Source organism: Ascaphus truei, chromosome 1 (assembly GCF_040206685.1).
Source record: "Ascaphus truei isolate aAscTru1 chromosome 1, aAscTru1.hap1, whole genome shotgun sequence".
NCBI lineage: Eukaryota > Metazoa > Chordata > Amphibia > Anura > Ascaphidae > Ascaphus > Ascaphus truei.
Genome location: NC_134483.1, coordinates 194027878 through 194050298, shown reverse-complemented (window position 1 = coordinate 194050298; position 22421 = coordinate 194027878). Strand labels below are relative to the sequence as shown.

Here is a 22421-nt window from a genome sequence, read left to right as displayed (position 1 = left end):
GAGCTTTTGGGACCCCCGGGTTCCAACGATACTTAGTGGTAAAAAAAGAAAAGAAAATTCACTTATATTTTCAAGGGCTTTCATTCCAAGCATGGTTTGAATAAATATCTTTTGTTTTCTTGCATATAATTGATCTGCATTACGAAATGATTGTCACACTTTTACAATACTGGGAAGAAGTTCTCCCATGTTTCCAACATTAATAGTTTATCGTCATTGTAGTGAAAATGCCATGAGATATTAAGTACTTCAATAAATCTGGCACATCAGAGTTTTAGTTACAAGCAGTTGTTACACATCATTCCTCATACATTTGTCTTTTCTGTAATAACATTAAACAAACAAACATGGGACCGTTGGTGTATTGACACTTATTTTTTTGTACAGCAGCGGTCTCGTTTATTCATTATCACCCCGAGTTCTGTAGCTCCTGCCTGTCCTATTCGCCATCGTATTTGGTCTGTTTTATAGAGGGCTTATATGCTATCGTTTATATTACCCTGCCTCAGTTATATACATTCTCTTGCGTTGGAATGCTGTTAACCAATAACATATTCGACTGTGTTTAATCCCATGAGATTATAATGTAAGAAAATTGAATTCAAATCAACGTTATATTGACATACAAACTAAACATAATGAAATAAAAAATGCGTAACTGCGATAAACTAATATACGTTTACCATAACATTATTACATAGGATACTAATATAAAATATATCAAATACAATAAATTATAAAGCAGTATTCGTGTTGCATATACCCACAATAAATTATTTTTTTAATTGTAACTGCTTAGCCCCGGATCATTCATTTCTGGATCGGCTGTGCTCCGCTTTCCCCACGTGGGCTTCCGCCTGCATTTACACTTCAGCTGGACGCACACCTCTGAGACACTCTCCAACAGCGCTTATGTGAGTAACAAACTTTATTGTTATACTATCAGAGGATCAAGTTATGCTCTAGGGTTGCTGCCAGTCATATTGGGACATGCTGAATTCACTGATGCTCACTTACACCAGTCGAACAACATCTGGCAGCAGGTAACCTTTCAATGAGCTCTACAATCAAGATTACTCAGCTGTTTGTTACCACTCATTCACTTCAGTGTCTGTTTTAAGATTTGTTATTCATCATTTTCTCAAGATCCCACACTCAGATGCGCTGAAACTGGAGGACATTCCCCCATAGCTCCTATTACTATTTGCAAATATTGCCATCTCTCTCTCACTTAAAATTATTTTTTTTTTCTCAAAGTACTTGAAAGGCCTGATCTTATCTATTTCCATCATATCTGCTAGATTAGTTATACCTGATTGGGACCATTTTTTGAATGCTTGTGTCCATCCCTGGGGAGAATTCAGAGTACCAACATATTGTGTTGAGGGGGGTCAGGAATGTGGTTATTTTATTGTCACTTGTTACCTCGTCCTAGGCATAGACGCACCGCACTAATTGTTGGATGCTCATATAGGCCTTCTATTTCTTTTGCTATCTTCATTATTGGCCTCTGCCCATAGTTTGTTCTTGGGGTAGTGGGGCCATTCAAACAATGTGTTAATTTGTGTGGATAGATAGTATTTATTGATGTTTGGTATGCGTAATCCTCCGTGTGATTTATACTGGTCCTTGGTTTTTTTATACTCCCACATGAATTTAGTAATTTTACTTCGGAGGGCTGCAATATAATGTTGGGGGATTTGTAATGGGATGGATTGGAACAGATACATTATTCTAGGCAGGATGTTCATTTTCATTCTGTTAATCCTACCTATCCAAGATATGACACATTTATTTCAAATGTTTAGATCAATCTCTATGGCTTTTGCCAGTGGAATGTAGTTGGCCAGGAAAATGTCCTCTACCTTGGTAAGGTCCTTGGAGTTATATTTGTGCCTAGATATTTTATACTTTGCTATTCCATTAAAAGGGGACATTTCTTTCCCTTGGGATGCTCTCGCTGTTGGAAGACTTATGTCTAACTCCTCCGTTTTTGATAATCTTGAAGTTGGATGCCTTAGTAAATTTCCTCTGGACACAATGTTTGGCAATGATATCAAGGGATTCGTTATAATTAGAAGGATGTCGTCTGCGTATAGTGTGATATTGTTCTTTGCTATTTTTATGCCTGTTATATCTAAATGATTCCTTGTTTCTGCCAATGGTTTCACTACTAGTGCAAAAGATTAACGGAACTAGTGAGCAACCTTATTCTGTGCTGTTAAGTATCTCAAAATGGTTCTGATACTTGTCTATTTACCTTGACTTTAGTCGATGGGTTGCTATATAGGGCTTTAATATATTGGTTAAACATATCTCCTGTGCGCTCCAGCATCCATGAATCTCCATTGCACTCTATCGAAAGCTTTTTCTGCGTCGATGGATAATGCCATGGCTGAAGATTGTGTTGTTTTTATATGGTAGTTTATTTATGATTGGACTGGCCTTATCCTTTGCTTCTCTTTTAGGTATGAACCCTGTTTGATCTAGGTTTACGAATTCTGGCAGATATTTCTTTAATGCATTCGCTAACACGAATTGTTTTGACAGGTCAAGACCATTCCTGTTTCTGTGTTGATCTAGAAAATGAGCGTAATCATGGGGATATCAATGATGGCCCACTGAAAGTGAAATATGTATATTATGGAAGTCTGGTGGCAGTAGCCAGGTCTTGGGTGGTTAGCCTCAAAGGAACCTCACATTCTTGGAATATCCTGTGAATAGCAGAGACGTGGCAAACAGGTCACCAGTTAGTTTGAGGTCTATACTAGAAATAAAAGATATCTTGCATCTCACGTGATGCATAAAAATACATATTTCCAACCAGCACATTCAGCTGTTCAATTGAGTCCTAATATACTGGAATGGTAACCTGCATTCGTAATATCCATGTCACTCAAACGGAGCACTACAAACATAACGTTTCGTATCCAGGTGCGCATTATTAAGTATATAGACGAAACAGTGAAGATGTTAATCTAAATATTATAAAAATGAAGTTAGAAAGTCTTTTATATATTCAAGCAGTTTCTAAAAGTCTTTTTTCCCCTTTAGCCATAAAATTTTTATCAAAAGAGATGGATGAATGGGGTGGGTAACGACCCACCCAGAAAGGTGGCGGTATCCTGTTTGCAAGGCAGAAGAATTTTTGGGATAAAAATCTTACATTCCTGATTAAGATTTCAATTTTAACCAAGGTAGTGTTTTATGCCAACAAGAAACGCAACAGCTCATATTCTCAAGTCAAGTCCCTTTGACCCTCTGATAAATGTTTGGTAATGCATGTTGGGGAATTCTGTTTGTTTATCCTTTTTATTTGACAAAACTAAGCACTCTACTACTTTTGTAAATCTAAACTTTAATATGTATATCTTTGGGCTCTGATTTAACTTGCACGTTTTGTAGAGTAATTTTCATTTTCGGTCACAGTTTCGCTACAACAGATTTGTAAGTGTTAGTGCATATTTTATTTTGTAAACAGGGACCAAAGACTTAGCCAATTACATTTTTGATATCTTTATTTTGATGCCACCAAAGAGTTATGTTGTGACGGATTGAGGGGAGATATTAATTTGAGGGACCTTGTGCAGGTGAAGATTGAGCCGTTCGTGCAGTCAAACTCATCTTTTTCTTGGCGAGGGATCTGTAAGGTCATGATGTCTGTACTTCTGTAATTGGTGGGGTTTGTTTGCCACTGGAGAGCAATGACCCCAGTGCTTACATAATAGACAGGCAGAGAAAAATGACCTGATGTGCAGTTTTGTTTCTTCTAAAATTGAGTGAAACATTTTCTTTGTATTGAATCACTTACAGTAAACGGTTCTCTCCTATATGCAGGTGTTGAGAACTTTAATCATTTTTGGATTGCTTGAGGCGGTGGTTTCCAACTGTTTGGGGGGGGATAAGGAACCCCCAACCATACCTACTTGTGCATCTGATCAGATGCATTGCAAATTCTGCTGTATTTGATACAATTTTCAAATGACCAGAGAATTGCAGGGAACCCTCTAGGGATGCCAGGGGAAACCTGGTTGAAAAACACTGGCTTAAGGACTTCAAGGCCAATAAATCCTTATTTCAAGCACTATATTCTGGAGTTGTCTGCAATTTCAGAATAAAAATGTGTGAACTGATATTTAGATTGATACTTGAAGATACAGGGGACTCCCAAAATAATCAGTGGATTGAAAAGGTGTAGCGGTGTGTATCCATGTTTTGCAGCTTTATTTTTGCACATTATTATACAGTAAAGGGGTTCTGTATTCATTAGTGACATTTTGTAGATTAGATCCCAGTATCTTATTTCTTTTTGTGAAAATATCTCCAAAAGCCTAAAAATAAGTGTTTTATTTTTTTCATTCAAAAAATTCATTTGGGTTTTTTTCATTTTGCAGCCAAGTATTCTTTAGCATGCACAGGGGGCTATATACTATATTACATTGCCAATAGTTACTGATTCGCATGACTTTGCTCTAGTGTCAGTCCATAAGGACATTGAATGTAAATATACCTGGCATTTCATGGTTAGGCACACAGGTGCATACAGCATTATACTTGGAGAAAGCCGAGATTAGAGACTACCCATTTCCTCACATTACTGTATAACACCTGCCCAGATTAGCCATGGACAAGAGCAGTGCCAAATTACAGTACCACAAATGACCCCCCCCCCCCCACATTAATCAGTGTGTTACTTTGAATGCCACTTTCACATAGGAACTCCTATTAAAGGCAATGAATTTCTGTGTGGCAGTCCCCCGATCGCAGTTTTAATGCTTGACTAAAAGAATCAACGGTAAATTGCAATTTGTCAGCTAAATAGGAAACCAACTATTACCAACACTTCATAGGTTGGCCACATATTTCTTACTTTGGAGGCTTTCAAATAAAAGCACAGTTGAAAGCCATTTTTCTGCTTTAGGAGGAGCAATATATGCTCATTGGGATTCCTGTAAACAAAAAAGCAGGCTTCTCTACCTAAATTCCTATCCGTTTATAAAAACTTTTGTCATCCCCCCCCCAAAAATATATATCTTTTTTTAATTTCATTGACATATTTTATTTAAAATATATTTACAACCATTTCTTTTTCAGATTTCCCAAAACTTTTAGGATAATTAAGAACAAAGGTTTTCATTATTTTTTTTTTAGTAACTGAAGATAACTGGAGTAAGGAGAACACAATAAAATTGTTTACGAACATAGAATTGGCAAGGATAGCCATAAAAATGTAGGTTTAATGGAAAATACATACCTCGTAATTTTATTCACAACAAGGTTGATTTCCTAATTAGACAAGAATTGTGCTGGCATTGAAGAAACCCTAAAGAGATCCTCCCAACTGGATGTTGAACTAGTAAAGTATAAACGGATTCTCATCAGATCAATGATCCTTTATATGTTGCTGATACAACTTCTTTATGAAGACTGTACATTCAAAAGATTCTGAAGCTATTAAACTCAGCAGGTAAAACAAGAGGAATGGAAACAGAAAGTTAAGATACTGTCAGATGATGCACGTGGTTTTAAGAAAAATAAAAGATCTTGAATTACAAAGAAAAAACTAATTCCTTAATGGGAGGGTTGGGTTCCTGCTTATTTTGCTCCCTGGCTCCGATGTGTAGAAGAACCATTCGATGATGTCTCTAGAAGAGGTCTTGTGATAAGCAAACCCAGCCAGATAAGATACACAACTTATTTCCATGCATTGTGCAGCTAGACTCGGGAGCCAGATTCACTAAGCGGTTAGGTCAGGGGTGCACAAACTTTCCCCCGTGCGCACCCTTGCCTGCTCTCCTCGGCGCCTCCCCCCGCTCAACCCTGGCGTCAAATGACGCGCAGTCATTTGACGTCATGTCGCCATGGTAACGTGACCCCGCTGCGCCATTTGACGCCGGGTTACCAGGGCGACGCAACGCTGGAAGGGAAGTGTACTATAGAGACTTCGCGCAGTCCCTGGGCATTTAGTTTAAATGCCTGGGGGGAGAGCGCGGGACCTCTATAACTGCCGCACCCCCAGAAATTCTAGTGCCCCCCTGGGGGCGTGCTCCCCCAGTTTACGCCCCGCTGTGTTAGGTTAATGCCATGTTAAACTGGCTAAAATAACACCTTTTAATCATAACACAGTATTCACTAGTGCAAATAATGCGACGTTAACCTGGAAAAAATGTACTACTGTAAAAAGCATGGCCTTATAAATAATGGCCGCTTCTCTAAAGGATATGCAAATTATCTGAAAATGCTTGTTAATTTATACCAATCTCCGATTGTACTCCCATCCAGAGCGTTAAATAGCGCTTTGAAGGGAGAGACAAATTGATGAAAAGGCCCATTCACTTTATTCCTCTATCTAGATTAACCTATAATCCACATCTGGGGGATACCAGGAAAAAAGGGATAACGAATCAGGGCTCTTCGGATTTCAAATAAGTGAATTAATTGTTCCAAAAAAATTGACGCCTCGGCCGGTGCAACTGCCTTTCTCAAGTGCTCACGCCACTAGCACTGGAGAAAAGACGTTGCACCGGCCGAAACGTCGATTTTTTTTTTGGCTCAATAAATTCCCTTATATGAAATCCGAAGTGCCCTGATTCACTATCCCCTTTTTCTGTATTCATTTGGATTACCAACAGGTTTTCCCTGAACCAGGAGTACCGGTGATTGTATCGTTTATATCATTTCACTAACGGTGTGCAGCATCCACTAGTTTCCCGGGCTACCAGGGAATACACCCGAAGTACCTGGGAAATATGCCAACTAGAATAATTAGAATATTCTTTACGGAAGCTTTATTGCCGTTTTATTAACTAAAAACGCGGTAAGTGTAGTCACAACAGAAATGGATGGCCAATAACGGCTGTTGCTCTTTAGTAAATAAATCTCTTCAGATGGTTAGAAGTGTATAGTGGCATTTTGAAACGGTGAAAAGGAACACGCTATTTTATAAAAGGTATTAAGAAAAAAAATATAAAGCAGTTCCATCTCGGCTGCCAACATTCATTTTCAGTTTCTAAATGACCTTTTTAGAAAATATCTCATCAATTGGTTCACTGGAATTCCTCAACTGTGCAGATAGTGGTGTTTTGGAAGCAAATATTACAAAAGGATGCACATGTATGCCCCACTGCATCTACAGCATGAACTCTTTCCTAGTCAAGAGCCCCGCAATAAATTGCAATGTATTTCAGGACCCCCTGGCAGTGAAGGGGTTCATAGAAATAATAAAAATGTAAAAAAAAAAAAAAAAAGCCAAAACCGACTGCATGACAATGAAAATAGAGAAAACCCAGAAAACCCGTAAAGCAGCAGTGCATGCTGGATAAAGAAATGACTCCCCTCTCCTGTTCCGACGCACGTCTCCTTCCTATCGGATAAAGTTGTGATAGTAACATTCAATCACAGACTCTGCCGTGCCACTTTCTATAGGGCTTCTCCTACAGCGTCACCACTGACGAATTGCGGAATGAAACGTACGCTGCAGTGAATGAGGGAATACATACATTGTGGATATGCTGAAACTTCCACCGGTTTATTGGGAATGTAATAGAGTAACCCCCCTCCCGCACAACTGTTGCTTGGTGGTGAAGTTGTGTTTGATATGTCAATTACAGCCATTGCCTGCCCAACGGCCAACTAATGCCATGCACTGTAACAGCATATCACTAGTGGTGTTTCGTGGGAGCTACAAGGCAGTGACGAGGGCAGAGAAGAAAAAAAATGAAAGAGAGCCATTTTAAAGGCTATGTTCGATTAAGGGGGGGAGGGGGGGAGAGAAGGGAAAAAAAGATATGTAATGGGAGTAAGGCGGAGAGAGTCTGGAAGTGTTTCAACAATAAGAAATAAACAGGGTTCCGCCTTCTATGAGGAGATCAGCTCTGGGGAGAGGGGAGCACACACTGCTGCTTCAAGGCTCCAATCACAAGTGCAAGTTCAGCATTTCAGTAGTAACTGTTTTTTCCAGGCTCATGGCGTATGGATTATACTCCTCTTCTAGCATCTTTTTCCAGACCTTAACTGAAAGAGAGGAAACAAAGGGATTGCACATGAAATACTTTGTTTTAATCATTTAATATCAGACTGTTCGACTAACTAATTATTTCTAACCTATTATATAATGATGGCGTAGTACAAATACGAGAGCAAAGACATACCTTTGCATACATTTTTATTCTTTCCCACTTTCAGTCGGTCATCGTAATTTTTTTAAAATCTTATAACTGATCTTACAATGCATAACCCTCTAGAACAAGGACGGCCAACTCAAACCCTGCCCCGTTGGTGTCCCTTGAGGGCTTAATCGGTGACTGAGCAGGGGTATCCTGAAAACCTAAGCTGTTGGGGGGGTTTTGAGGATTGGAGTTGGCACTCCCTGCTCTAGGTCATATTGTCCCAGAGACTCGTTGTTCTGCTGCTAGTGTGTTACTTGTGCTGGGAGGGTAAAACAGCCATTGTCATATAATAGCAGCTTCGCCCGCCGGATAGGAGAATGTCACTCACTGTGTCAGCCAACAATAAAAATGCACAATATTCTCATCCATTGGATACTGGTAGAGTAAACACCTTCAGACCTACAGAAAGAGCTGCAGATAGTGGCGGAACCTGTGAGGTCAGACCTGGGGGTTGTGCTACTGGAGGCCCGATGGTTTAGGATATATATATATATATATATATATATATATATATTTATTTTCCAGAAAGGGGGGGGTGGTTTTCTTTAAAGCATCAATGTAAGTGAAGGCATGCATTCATGTGAAATAGATCTATTACTACGAAGCACAACAGTTCAGATGAGCTAACCATATATTATGCTTTGTAATATGTTGCCTCTCTGGATGCAAAGCAGTTAACACTTAACAAAACACAAAACCCCAGCAAGCTCTTTTTGGGAACCCCTGAGCCCCCACAAAATATATATATGTATATAAGTGTCAAAAAGGAATGCTATTGAGTGTGGCATATGTATACATATATTAGTATTTTACTGTGTATTTCTGTCATGTTGGATGCAGCATTGGGCTTCTCTGTTGTCAGTTAACACTTAAAACCAGAGACAGAACATAAAACACAGACAAAGCTCAGTTTTAGCACATCCAGTGAAATTCATACACGGTACAGTGCCTAAATATATATGTATAAATATATATTAAGTAAAATGGTCTTTTAGTTTGACATTTTTGGCCAAAAATGTTGTAAGCCCCTGAGCCAACGTCACGGCAGACCACAATTCAGCGGTCCCTAACCCTAATATAAATTCTTAGTAACCTGTGTAATAACAGGAAGAATGATTTATAGTAAATCTGTCAATATTAGTTGCAAAGTTCTAAGTCTGATTGACGCCTTTATTAACCTGTACATTACCAGGAAAAGCACTCTGTATTAGAGTTGTCACAACCATCCTGCAAGCAAACAAGTTCCCCTGTGTGGAAGATGCTATGGAGTGAGCCCTTAACCATTTAAATGTGGGAGGGGGTGAGCTTCAATTAAGTAGGAGGTTGCCACCCTCAAAACAGCCAAGACTAGCTGAAACACAATTGTAAAATATACTGGACACCTAACAAGCTCCTATTGAACCCCCAAAATAACCACAACATATATATAAGCATATGAGTGTCACAGAGGAGTGCTACTGAACATGGCAATATATATTTAAAACCAGAGACAGAACATAAAACACAGACAAAGCTCAGTTTTAGCACATCCAGTGAAACTCATACACGGTACAGTGCCTAAATATATATGTATAAATATCTATTAAGTAAAATGGTCTTTTAGTTGGATAGATATTTATACATATATATTTAGGCACTGTACCGTGTATGAGTTTCACTGGATGTGCTAAAACTGAGCTTTGTCTGTGTTTTATGTTCTGTCTCTGGTTTTAAATATATATTGCCATGCTCAGTAGCACTCCTCTGTGACACTCATATGCTTATATATATGTTGTGGTTATTTTGGGGGTTCAATAGGAGCTTGTTAGGTGTCCAGTACAATTAACCCTTAGACAGGAAAGCCATCACCTGATTAGCATAATCCCCGATATTTGGCAATATGCTCATCTATGCATCTTTTACCAGCTATGAAGGCGGTATTAATAATTTCTGCCATATTAGTAACAGCCACAAAGTATTTTAACCAATCTGGCACACGAAAGGTTAATGTTGGTTACAAATTATCTAAAAAATACACATTGTTTTTATGATCTGTCAAACCACACCAGGCCTATTTGTATGGGTTTTATAGGTCTGACGTTATCTAGAGATAAGGACATCTGGTTGTGCAAGTGGGAATATGAAATATGGTTTCCCTGACACTAGAATAAACAGGGCCCTTTTAAATGTAGCTTGAAAGAGATTGCTGATGGGGATCTGCAAAAACCAGAGGGTGGGGCTAAGACGGTATCTCAAAAAGTGTACATTTATTAAATGGGAAATATCCAGGGCCTCAAAGCAATTAGCAGCAATGAAAAGATACACACAAAAAAAACAACGTTTTCTATGTATAATTTCTGATATCTGCTGCAAAAACAGACGTTATGTGGTTCAGAGTATATGAAGTACAACGACACAACAGTGAAGATGGTGGGTGTCTAAGTGTTATAGAAACAAAGTTATTAAGTCTTTTGTATATTGAGGCAAAGTTTAAATGTCAAAAGAAGAGGGGTTTTCCTTTAAAGTCGTAAAACTGTCAGAGAGAGATTGATGAAAGGGTGGGTTGAGAACACGCCCAGAAAAGTGGGCTTATGATGTTCTCAAAAAGGGAATTTAGAATATAAAGACCTACTTTTTAATTCTAAGTTAAATTTTAACCAAAGGAGTATCTGACGTCAACATGATACAGTATGTGTAGTCTCGGTTTCCAACTCGAGACCGTTGTGAGGAAGAAACCTTATACAAAGAATTCCTATATGTTACCACTAAACGTGTATATTTTTTTAAATCTGATTAAATTGTCTGCATTTATTATAAAATTCTATGTTCTTGTAATAATTTTTTTTATAAACCAAGCACTGTACTTTTTGTACATTAAAGCTGAACTTTAATAATACTTTGGGCTCTGATTTAAAAATTGTATTGTATGTCTTTATTTGTATAGCGCCATTAATGTACATAGCGCTTCACAGTAGTAATACATGTGGTAATCATATAAATAACAAATAATATAAATAACAGGTCATGAGTATAAGTGCTTCAGACATAGAAGTAACATTAAGGAAGAGGAGTCCCTGCCCCGAGGAGCTTACAATCTGATTGCTAGGTAGGGAGAACGTACAGAGACAGTAGGAGGGAATTCTGGTAAGTGCATCTGCAGGATGCCAAGCTTTATGTATCATGTGTCCAGTATTATCAACAGTGGTATTCATATGCCTCTTTAAGCAAAAGGGTCTTAAAGGTGGATAGAGAGGGTGCTAGTCGGATATTGAAGGGAGGGGCATTCCAGAGGTGCGAGGCAGACAGTGAGAAAGGTTTAAGGCAGGAGAGGGCTTTTGATACAAAGGGGGCAGAAAGAAGACATGCTTGAGAAAAACACAAGAGTCAGGATGGTGCATAGCGAGAAATTAGGGCTGAGATGTAAGGAGGGGCAGAAGAGTGTAAGATGTAGGATTTGATCGGAAGCCAGGAGAGGGATTTCAGGAGGGGAGACGCGGAGACAGATTTAGGAAAGTGTAGAGCGATTCTGTCAGCAGCGTTTAGGATAGATTGTAGGGGAGACAGGTGAGAGGCAGGAAGGCCGGACAGCATGAGGTTACAGTAATCAAGACGGGAGAGAATGAGGGCCTGAGTCAGAGTTTTAGCAGTCGAGCAACAGAGGAACGGGCGTATCTTTGTTATATTGCGGAGGAAAAAGCGACAGGTTTTAGAAACGTTTCGAATGTGAGAGAATGTGAGAGAGGAGACAAGTGTGACCCCTAGGCAGCGTGCTTGGGCTACTGGGTGAATGATGGTACTTCCAACAGTAATGTGGAAGGAGGTAGTAGGGCCAGGTTTGGGAGGAAGTATGAGGAGCGCTGTTTTTGCCATGTTAAGTTTAAGGCGGCGGAGGGCCATCCAGGATGATATCGCAGAGAGACATTCAGAAACTTTGGTTTGTAGAGCAGGTGTAAGGTCGTGGGTTGAAAAGTAAATTTGTGTGTGATCAGCATAGAGGTGATATCTAAACCCAAGAGATGTTATTAGGTCATCTAGAGAGTGTGTACAGAGAAAAGAGAAGAGGTCCCAGGACAGAGCCCTGGGGTACCCCCACAGAGAGATCAATAGAGGAGGAGGAGGTGTTAGCAGAAGACACTGAAAGTACGATGGGAGGCAAGAGGAGATCCAGGATAGAGCTTTGTTCCGAATACCAAGAGTATGGAGAATGTGAAGGAGAAGAGGGTGGTCCACGGTGTCAAATGCTGCATAGAGGTCGAGTGATATGAGCAGAATGTAATGACCTCTGTCTTTGGCAGCATGGAGGTCATTAGTTATTTTAGTGAGGGCTGTTTAAGTCGAGTGAGCAATGCGGAAGCCAGATTGTAGAGGGTGTAGGAGAGAATGGGTGTTGAGAAAGTGGATCAATCGAGAGAATACGAGACATTCAAGGAGTTTAGAGGCAAAAGGCAGGAGGGAGACAGGTCGATAGTTAGAAAGACAGGAAGGATCAAGCTTGCTGTTTTTGAGAAATGGTATAACTGCTGCATGCTTGAAGGAGGATGGAAAGGTACCAGAGTAGAGGGAGGAGTTAAAAATGTGTGTGAGCATAGGGATTATAGTAGGACCAAGAGGTTTTAGGAGATGGGAGGGAATGGGGTCAAGAGAGCAAGCGGCAGAGGGAGAAGAGGAGATCAACAGTGACACATCCTCCTCTGAGACAGTGGAAAGAGTCAAGAAAGGCAGGAGGAGAGTTAGGAAGAGGTGTAGGATGGGAGGAGGAAACAGAGGGGATGTTCTGACCTATGGATTCCACCTTTTCCTCAAAATAGTCAGCAAAGTCCTGAGGTGAGATGGAGGAAGAAGAGGCAGATGAGGGTGGTTTGAGTAGAGCGTCAAAGACAGAGAAGAGTTAGCATGATTAGACTTGTGCGTGTTGATTAGTGAAGAAAAGTAGGTTTGTTTAGCTTGAGAGGGCAGAGTTGAAAGAGGATAGCATAAATTTGTAGTAAAGGAAGTCTGCGAAAGTGTTCCTCCAGGGGCGTTCAGAGGAACGAGTGGAGGAACACAGCATGCGCGTGTGGGAATTTAGCCAGTGTCTGGGGTTAGAAGGGCGAGGACGGCATAGAGAAAGCGGGGCATATAGATCAAGAGAGGAGGATAAGGCAGAGTTGTAGTTCCTGACCAGGTTGTCAGGGTCTGTAGCAGAGCTGAGAGAGGAGAGGGAGGAGCGTAAAGTAGACTCAAAGGCTGGTAGGTTAATAGAGCGCAGGTTTCTACAGAACCGAGGGGTAGATAGAGGTGGAGAAGGGGACAATCGAGATAGAGAGAATGAGATTAGGTCATGATCAGAGAGAGGAAAAGGGGAAATGGAGAAATCAGAGAGAGAAAAGTTTTTAGTGAAAACCAGGTCTAGGTAGTGGTCATCCTTGTGGGTGCTGGCTGCAGTCCACTGTTGAAGGCCAAAAGAAGAGGTTAGAGAGAGAAAGTGGGAAGCCCAAGGGAGAGAGGGGTCATCAATGTAGCAATTGAAGTCCCCAAGGAGAAGAACAGGGGAATCTGAGGAGAGAAAGAAAGAGAGCCAGGATTCAAAGTGAGAGAGAAAGGCAGAAGGGGAGTGAGTAGAGGTAGGTGGGCGATAGATGACCGCGACGTGGACAGGGAGAGGAGAGAAGATCTGGACAGTGTGAGCCTGAAAGGAGGGAAAAACAAGAGAGGGAGGAATAGGAAGCACAAAATTGAACGCTTGGTAGTGTCATTTAAACTTTTCATACATATTTTGCTACAACAAATTGTTGTGTGTACATAGTAATCTTAATAAAGAGAGACCGGAGGGTCTGTACGTATGGTGGCAACGGGTTAAAGATATATATTGTAACAAAGCAAGGGTAAATATTACCGCATTTGAAGTACCTTGTTAAGGAGAAAGGTGAGACAGTGAGTTAGTTGTGTCAATGAACCCTAGTTACATATATAAGTCACACGCTCACAAGTGTGCTGTTAATGACAGATGGTTTAATGGGACGGCTTGAGGGGAAATATTATTAATTTGAGGCTCCATGCGTGGAGAAAAAGTGAATCGGCTAGATAGCTGTGTATTAATCCTTGTCCCATATACAGGTTATAGGTGTGACGTATGCGACAGTGGCGTTTCAATATTTTTTGCAGCTCAAATATTATTCCCAAAAATTGGATTTCTGCAATCATTGAACAATCTTACCAATTAAGACCGTACGAAATCATTGAGTGTTTCACAGCTTGAAGATAAAGTGCAGTATCATGTAAAATGTGAAGTATTAATTACCATTTGGGAAAGGCTAGAAGATTCATGTGAACAGCTCATCCCCATAACACAACATCCTCTAAATACTCACTATAGTTTGGTTCATCTGGCTCCTCTGCAGCAGACACTGTGCTTCTGTCTTCATCAAGTTTCTGCCTTGTGTTTTCTGATAACGGCTCCAATTTATTTTCCCCGGCTTCATTTTCAGTCTGCTGTTCCTGTGATGCTCCAGCCATGTCTTTATAGGCTTCTCTGGCTTGCACTGTGAGTTCATTCAATTTGTGAAAATAGTCCTAAAAGACAGTGGGAAAACAAATAAAAAATCCGTTCAGTTGTAATTTATCTTGAAAGCTTACATATGTTGTAAGGCCTTGGACACGCTTACCGCTGGCGTGCTGAGGCGCGCTGAGGCTCAGGGAAAGCGGGTGCTTTCCCTGGCCTTGCGGTTGCTTACCGCAAGCGCTCTCAGCAGGCCGTCAGGGGGCGGTCTGGGGGCGGGCGCATCACTGGCCGGGGGCGGGCCAGTGACGTCACGGAGCTGGTTCGCCCTCATTGGGCGAACCGCTCACGTAACCGGCCTGTCTCGCCGGCAAGCGGGGGAATTTTATATTCCCCTAAGATCTGCGCTTCCGCAGATGAGCGGAAGCGCAGGTGAGCCCCTACTAAAGCCGCTCTAATTGCGGCTGTAGGGGCTCAGTGCTGAGCGGGAGCGCGTGTCAGCGCGCTTCCGGCAGCAAGCAAGGAACATGGCCGAGGCCTTAGGAAAGCAAAGTTGTTTTAAAGAAAAGTAGGAGGAATATACTCAAACATAGAATTATGGGTCTGCTAGATCAAGGATATTCTCCTACTTTGGGACACATTTGAAGCAGTAATCAACACAAACTACTACAACTTTATATTCCATGACCAAGATATTAAAAAAAGATCAATATGGCACTATACAGATTACTATCACCCCTCCCCAAAGAGACAACAACTGTCTTATGAGCCAATAGTCAACATCCTAAGTCCTTGATAAATGGGATCTCAATGGGACAATACCAAAGGGCAAGATGAAATTGCCGTACAGATTTGGTGTTTGAGAAAACAAGCCAGACTGATGAATGAGGGGTTTCCTAGACGGAATACAGAAAGAAGCTTATAAAAAGAGCTTAGGAAACATCTAGGATTTTCCTACCAAAAGATAAAATACTCATCTGGAAATAACAGTCAGAATAATAGTACCTATAATACACTGTAGCATAAAATAAAAAACATCTTACTGTAAGACCTAGCAGATGTCCTTACTCAGACACCAAATATAACAAGAATACGCACAAGGAATCTCAAGGACTTATTGGTCCACAGACTGTATACAGGCACCAGCAAAAAAACAACACGGCCAGGCCAGAGAACCATAGGTTTCTTTAGATGTGGGGTCTGCAAGGCCAGTCATTTTATGAGCGAGTCAAGAGGTTCAAAACTGTAACAGTAAAACATGCACTGTCATTTCATTAAATAAGACTACTGGAGTAGTCTCTGTAGTTTCTTTTTAGATATTTACCCATTATTTAGAGACCCTTAATTACGGAGGAAAAAACAAAAAAGAGCATACAACGCTGACACATTGTGTCATGGACGAGAACTAAATCTTACAGCTGAAAAAACTAGAATTACTTGCATTTTGTATCACGCAGATACTGGGTGTCACAAGGAGTTGAATATTAGTGTTGGTTGTATATACTAGGACATGAAGGAACTTCACTTAATACGCAGTCTCTCGCTCTCATAGCACTGTTTTGTTTTATTACTTTGAATTTTTGTTAGTCAACAGATACTTTGAAGTTTTTTTTTTTCTTTTAAATAATGTGTCAATTATGTATTTCTTTTGTGTTCACGTAGCAAAGAGTCGTCTGTTCTGTTATTCCCTTTCTTTTCCTTGGGGAGTGACGTGACCAGGGTGAAAGAAAAGAAATAGATAATTAACGTTCTTCCTGAAAATATATATTTGTTCTCGGCTCATAAATTACATTTTAAAGTTACTATCATTAGCAATGTTCTGTGTTCATGTGCATAATACTTTATTTCAGGGGAGCGCAAACTTTTGAAGCTGCGCCCCCCCTGCCTGCCCTTCTCCTGTCTCGCACCCCCTCTCCTACCTGCCAGCTGCGTCAAATGACGCTCCGGGGTCGTGTGACGTCACGTAACATGACCCCGGCGTCATTTGATGCCGCGTTGCCATGGAGACTCGTCTGAATCCCGTAAGTGTTACTGTTGCAGAGGCCTCTCATGCGATCCCCGGCATTTAATTTAAACACCTTGGGGAGGAGCGCGGGACTTCTGCAACCGCCCGCGCCCCACCAGACAAATTGCGCGCCACCCAGTTTGCGCACCGCTGCTTTATTTAATGGCTAGTTCCTCCAAGGACGAAAATGAACCACTGCAGTGCCACATTTAAATTAAACGTTACCAAAATGTAAAAAAAAAAAAAAAAAAAAAAAAAAAAAAAAAGCTACAGAACTTTTAACTATTGTTTCTATGGTAAACACACACTTCCAGGGATTTTGAAATACTGTATCTAATCTCTTGGTGGAAAACAGTCAATCCTCAAATCTGCAGGTAAATCATTTTCTTTTTTTTTTGTAAGGTAATTATGATACCATCTAAACACACAGATGAAGTGGTTGCATTGTTCTTTCTAATGTAATATTTAATGTATTGCACTACATCAAACCAAAATTCACAGATTGCCATGGAAAGCCAATATTCTGAATTACACTATTATTTGTGTTATCTGGGGGAACAATGTCATATCTGTATGTGTATAGCTATATCTAAAAGGAGCGGATCAGCATACATTCAGTAGACACTAAAAAAGGGGGGAAAAAAATTATTTGCTCTAGATGCAAATAAATAACATTGGAACCTTCTAGTTGGTTATGCAAATCATTTTTTCCATTTTTTTTTGCCAACTAGCTACATGGGATTAACCTTGAAGAGAAAAAGAAGAAAAATAAAAAAAGGTGTGTGTGCTGTGCACGCGCATAGTAAGTGAAACTTCTTTGACTTTTGTCACAGAAATTGTATTTGTGTTGGTGATGTTTTAATTAAAAATCAAAATACAATTTCATTGACAAAACGCAAATAAATTTGACTTAGAATGCGCGTGCTCAGCACACATCCCCTGTATTAGCTATTTGCACTAAGTGTGAATTCCTCATATGTGCGTGTGACTGACTGAGAGTGTGCGTGACTGAGAGTGTGCGTGACTGAGAGTGTGCGTGACTGAGAGTGTGCGTGACTGAGAGTGTGCGTGACTGAGAGTGTGCGTGACACGCTGAGAGTGTGCGCGTGACACGCTGAGAGTGTGCGCGTGACACGCTGAGAGTGTGCGCGTGACACGCTGAGAGTGTGCGCGTGACACGCTGAGAGTGTGCGCGTGACACGCTGAGAGTGTGCGCGTGACACGCTGAGAGTGTGCGCGTGACACGCTGAGAGTTTGCGCGTGACACGCTGAGAGTGTGCGCGTGACACGCTGAGAGCTGAGAGTGTGCGCGCGTGACGCTGAGAGTGTGCGCGCGTGACGCTGAGAGTGTGCGCGCGCGTGACGCTGAGAGTGTGCGCGCGCGTGACGCTGAGAGTGTGCGCGCGCGTGACGCAGAGAGTGTGCGCGCGCGTGACGCAGAGAGTGCGCGCGCGTGACGCAGAGAGTGTGCGCGCGCGTGACGCTGAGAGTGTGCGCGCGCGTGACGCAGAGAGTGTGCGCGCGCGTGACGCAGAGAGTGTGCGCGCGCGTGACGCAGAGAGTGTGCGCGCGCGTGACGCAGAGAGTGCGCGCGCGTGACGCAGAGAGTGTGCGCGCGCGTGACGCAGAGAGTGTGCGCGCGCGTGACGCAGAGAGTGTGCGCGCGCGTGACGCAGAGAGTGTGCGCGCGCGTGACGCAGAGAGTGTGCGCGCGCGTGACGCAGAGAGTGTGCGCGCGCGTGACGCAGAGAGTGTGCGCGCGCGTGACGCTGAGAGTGTGCGCGCGCGTGACGCTGAGAGTGTGCGCGCGCGTGACGCTGAGAGTGTGCGCGCTCGTGTGTGTGACAGTGTGTGTCTGAGTGCTCGTGTGTGTGACAGTGTGTGTCTGAGTGCTCGTGTGTGTGACAGTGTGTGTCTGAGTGCTCGTGTGTGACAGTGTGTGTCTGAGTGCTCGTGTGTGTGACAGTGTGTGTCTGAGTGCTCGTGTGTGTGACAGTGTGTGTACCTTCCGCATGAAGCTCCTCTCCTAGGCGGCCGTGACCAGCAGGCGGCCGGACGACTAGTCTGCACATCCCTCCGGAGCAGCCTCCTGAAGGGAGTCCACGGCTGCAGGGACCACAGGAGCCCCTCGGGCTCTACCCCACAGAAGCTGCCGCCCTGCAGGGATGGGGAGAGGCTCAGCTCCAGCTACCCGCCCCGGTACCAGCCCAGGGAGGTGAAAGTCTCCCCGCCCTCACCAGTCACCTCCTGCCCGGAGCTCAGGCCTGAGACTGACCCGCAGCGGCTCATCCCACAAGCAGCGGCCAGGGGAGGCCTGCAGGGACACGGGCATGCACCGGGAGGAGAGGCCGCAGGAGATCAGGGCCTGGAGCAGTGTGGGCTGCAGTGTCCCTATGAGAGCCGTGGCGTCACCATGACTACCGCATGCGCGGCATGTCAGCGGGCGCGGGGAACAGCGCATGCGCGGCATGGCAGTGCACGTTTGGGGGGAATGGCAGCTGGGACCGGCGGCCGTTAGGAGCGGCACAGCTGCCGGCCGTGTGAGGAGAGCGGCGCCCTTTAGTCAGCGGGACACAGGGAAGCGGAGGTAGGGAAGAGGGAGGAGAGAGGCTGAGCAGCGGCTCCTCCTATCTCAGCCGGAGTACTTGCGGGGCTTCCGCCATCTTATTACACCCGCAGCACCGGAAGCTCTGCGGCAGCCATCTTGCTATACTCATGGCAGTGGCCGTTAGGAGCGGCGCCGGCGGCTATCGCCGCCGCCGCCGCATGTCACAGCAGGTGTGTGGGCAGCATGTCACAGCGGGTGTGTGTGGGGGAGCAGCGGCTGTTAGGAGCGGCGCCGGCGGCTATCGCCGCCGCCGCCGCCGCATGTCACAGTAGATGCGGGGGGGGGGGGGAGGGGGGAGCCGTGACGTCACTTCCGTTTCACATTTGTCCCCCATCTCTCCCGTTTTACCCCATCAGAATAGGTGCCACTAAAGAAGTTTCACTTCAAAAAAGATGTAAATGCCACCTTTTAATAAACCCTTCTATGCTCTGAAGCAGGGTTCCTAATATACTAACAACCCAATGAAAATAAGCTTTGCTCACCTGTGCTCCATCGTAGCTGAAAATTCCAACCACACTAACAGGGACGGCTTTGTTGACACAGCGGCCCAGAGCTTTGCGATTCAGGGCAAACACAAAGGGAACATTCTGTTCACAGGCACAGCTAATGATCATCTGGAGAGTGTCATCCAAACCACCTGGAAACAAAGGACAACACACTCAGTGCCCACTGTAACGTTGCAATGACATTTTCTACTTCTTATACACTTTCCTTCTAATTTGGTTACAAAGGACACGTTTAGCCACCATGCCCTTATTGTGTTTGTTTTGATATATTCGGTCAAGCACACCTTGCAACCACAAAGAGGCAGAGTCTCTAGCCTTTGGTTTTGTGACCAAGCACTGAAGCATGTTGGCTCTAAACCCAAACACGCAGCCACTCAGAGTCTGGCAGTCCAGAGGCCACATAACGTAGTGGCTACGTCATGGTCTTTTTACTGCTCGTTTTCCAAGGGAGATCGGGTTCTGGAACGCAGGGAAACGGAAGAGGAAGACGACTCTTCCGATTGCGGGTTCAGTGATGCCGTAATCATGTGATCGCAATGTGACGTAGGGGCTGTGGAATCCTAGTGCCACGGTACTCCGTCACCGAAAGGGTTAAAAACGAACTCAGGTCACTTTATGTATTTCAATAACGTGTAAGAAAAAGTTATATTACAAACAACAATCACAATAATGTCAGAGTAAACACATATGGCAAGTGATTAATGACTCTCTCGACCATATCACTACATTGCATTGGTTATGTGTAGTTGAACTTGAGAAATAATTCATAGTAGACAAGTATAAATGCACTATAGAACAGAAGGTCAAGAATAAACGGTGCTTAGTAGAACACTATCATACAGTAGTTCCATCACTTTGCCTCATCCCACGTAAGTTTAGGGAAACACTGGTCGTCTCTCTCAGGTACCTTTAGACTGAATCTTCTCACAGTTGGGGGAAATGATAATACATTTCAGTTTCCTGAGTTTCAGGTGTTTCAGCACCTCCCTTAGGCCCATCACCAGACGTCTCTTGGTCTTGGCTTTCACTGGATCCTTCTGATGCAGGCGATCCTGGAAGCGAACAAGTTCCTTGAGAAGCTCAGTCACACAGCTATCCACTTCTTTACTGAGCACTTGGCTGCAATACCTAAAACAGGTAAAGAAAGTCACCCATTTATTCATCTACATTTCATGCTAATACTGCACACCATGACTTTGTACTGCAGTATTTAGTTGGGCCCTAAAAGGTAGCAAATTCTATGGTAACCAAATGCCTGAAAAACATTCTTATTACTGTCGCAGTGACAAAATGAAATAAACTAAAACTAAAATGAAATATAACTACTTCTCTCTGGGAGAGAAACCGAGATTAAATGCGGTCCTGCTCCAGAATGCAACATTACTTCAAGATAAATTAAATCCTATTTGGAAACACAGAATCCCCCTCAATTCAGATACTCATACTAGATAACTTCTCAAGTTCTGTTCCTGAAAGACCTCAAGGAATTGGACTGTTCACCTTATCAAATTATTCTACGAGAGCACATTTCACAGGCTAATATAAAACGTGGTATGGACACATGTAGGCAGAGAGGCAGCTTTCTTAAAGCAGCAATCCTGCTTATCTTTTTATTTATTTATTTACAGTTATAGGAATGAAGTCGGGGGTCTGCGGAGCTTAACGGGGTCACTTTCAGCCCTGAGGACTCTGTAGTGGGTGCCGGTAGCAACTCCGGTTTGGCTATGTGGGGCTATCGAAAAGCTCCTGCATCACATGGGCCATTAGGAAACCGTGACATCATACCCTGTGCCTTCCTATTGGCCGCATGACCGGGTCATTTAAACCTGCTGAGCTGCTACCGGCATCACCTACAGAGATAAGTGTCTCAGGGATCAGGGGATCCCTGGAGCTTCTCAAATATGGGGACGACGACGACATTTTGTTGGGTGTTGGGGATGTTCGTATGCTTATCCCCTTTGCCTCCACAGGCCCGGTTAACATTATTAAATATTATAGGCGAAAGCAGTAAAATTCAGGGCATTATTGAAAACCCTGTTCTCTTATTGGTGAAAATTTTAGTAGCTTGCAAAGTGTAATTTTCAATCTGTTTATTTCCAGCCAATCAGCTTTCACAACAGCTGAGACAGGGCAGGGGATTGGTCAGAATGAAGTAACAGCTCTGAGACAGGGCAGGGGATTGGTCAGGAAGTATCAGACACGGGTTGGCTCCTCCCCCTCCCGAGCTGACATTTTCTGAGCAGATTCAGTTGAATTGGAAGGGGGGGGGGAGTCTGCAAAGAAGTGGCTGCATTTTTTTTATTGTGGCTGCTGTGTGTGTTTGTGTGTGTGTGTCAGTAGCAGTGTTTATGGGTATAGCAGCAGTGTGTGTGTGTTGTGTTGTGCAGTTGTATGTGTGTGTAGTGTGTGTAGTGCGGCTGTGTTGCGTGTATGGAGCTGATGTGTGTGTGTATAGAGCTCCAGTGTGTGTGTGTCAGCAGCAGTGTTTATGGGTGTGTAGAGCTGCTGTGTTGTTTGTGTGTGTAGAGCTGCTGTGTTGTGTGTGTGTGTGTGTGTAGAGCTGCTGTGTTGTGTGTGTGTGTGTGTGTAGAGCTGCTGTGGTGTGTGTGTGTGTGTGTGTGTGGAGCTGCTGTGGTGCGTGTGTGTGTGTGTGTAGAGCTGCTGTGGTGTGTGTGTG

General features: G+C 43.1%; 1 protein-coding gene across 3 annotated transcripts in view; it reads right to left on the bottom strand.

The window, feature by feature from the left end:
* Positions 1 to 6775: 6775 nt before the first annotated feature.
* SECISBP2 (SECIS binding protein 2) overlaps positions 6776 to 22421 on the bottom strand; it is a 53502-nt gene continuing 37856 nt past the window's right edge. For 2 of the 3 annotated variants that reach the window (XM_075599861.1, XM_075599876.1), the window contains exons 9-12: positions 20652 to 20872; positions 19721 to 19875; positions 14498 to 14699; positions 6776 to 8013 (exon numbers count right to left, since the gene is read on the bottom strand). In XM_075599861.1, coding sequence (XP_075455976.1) covers positions 7916 to 8013; positions 14498 to 14699; positions 19721 to 19875; positions 20652 to 20872 — 676 coding nt within the window. In that variant the 3' untranslated portion in view covers positions 6776 to 7915. Of the gene's footprint in view, positions 8014 to 14497; positions 14700 to 18635; positions 18788 to 19720; positions 19876 to 20651; positions 20873 to 22421 lie in introns of those variants that run through there. The other variant, XM_075599871.1, reaches the window with a different exon arrangement.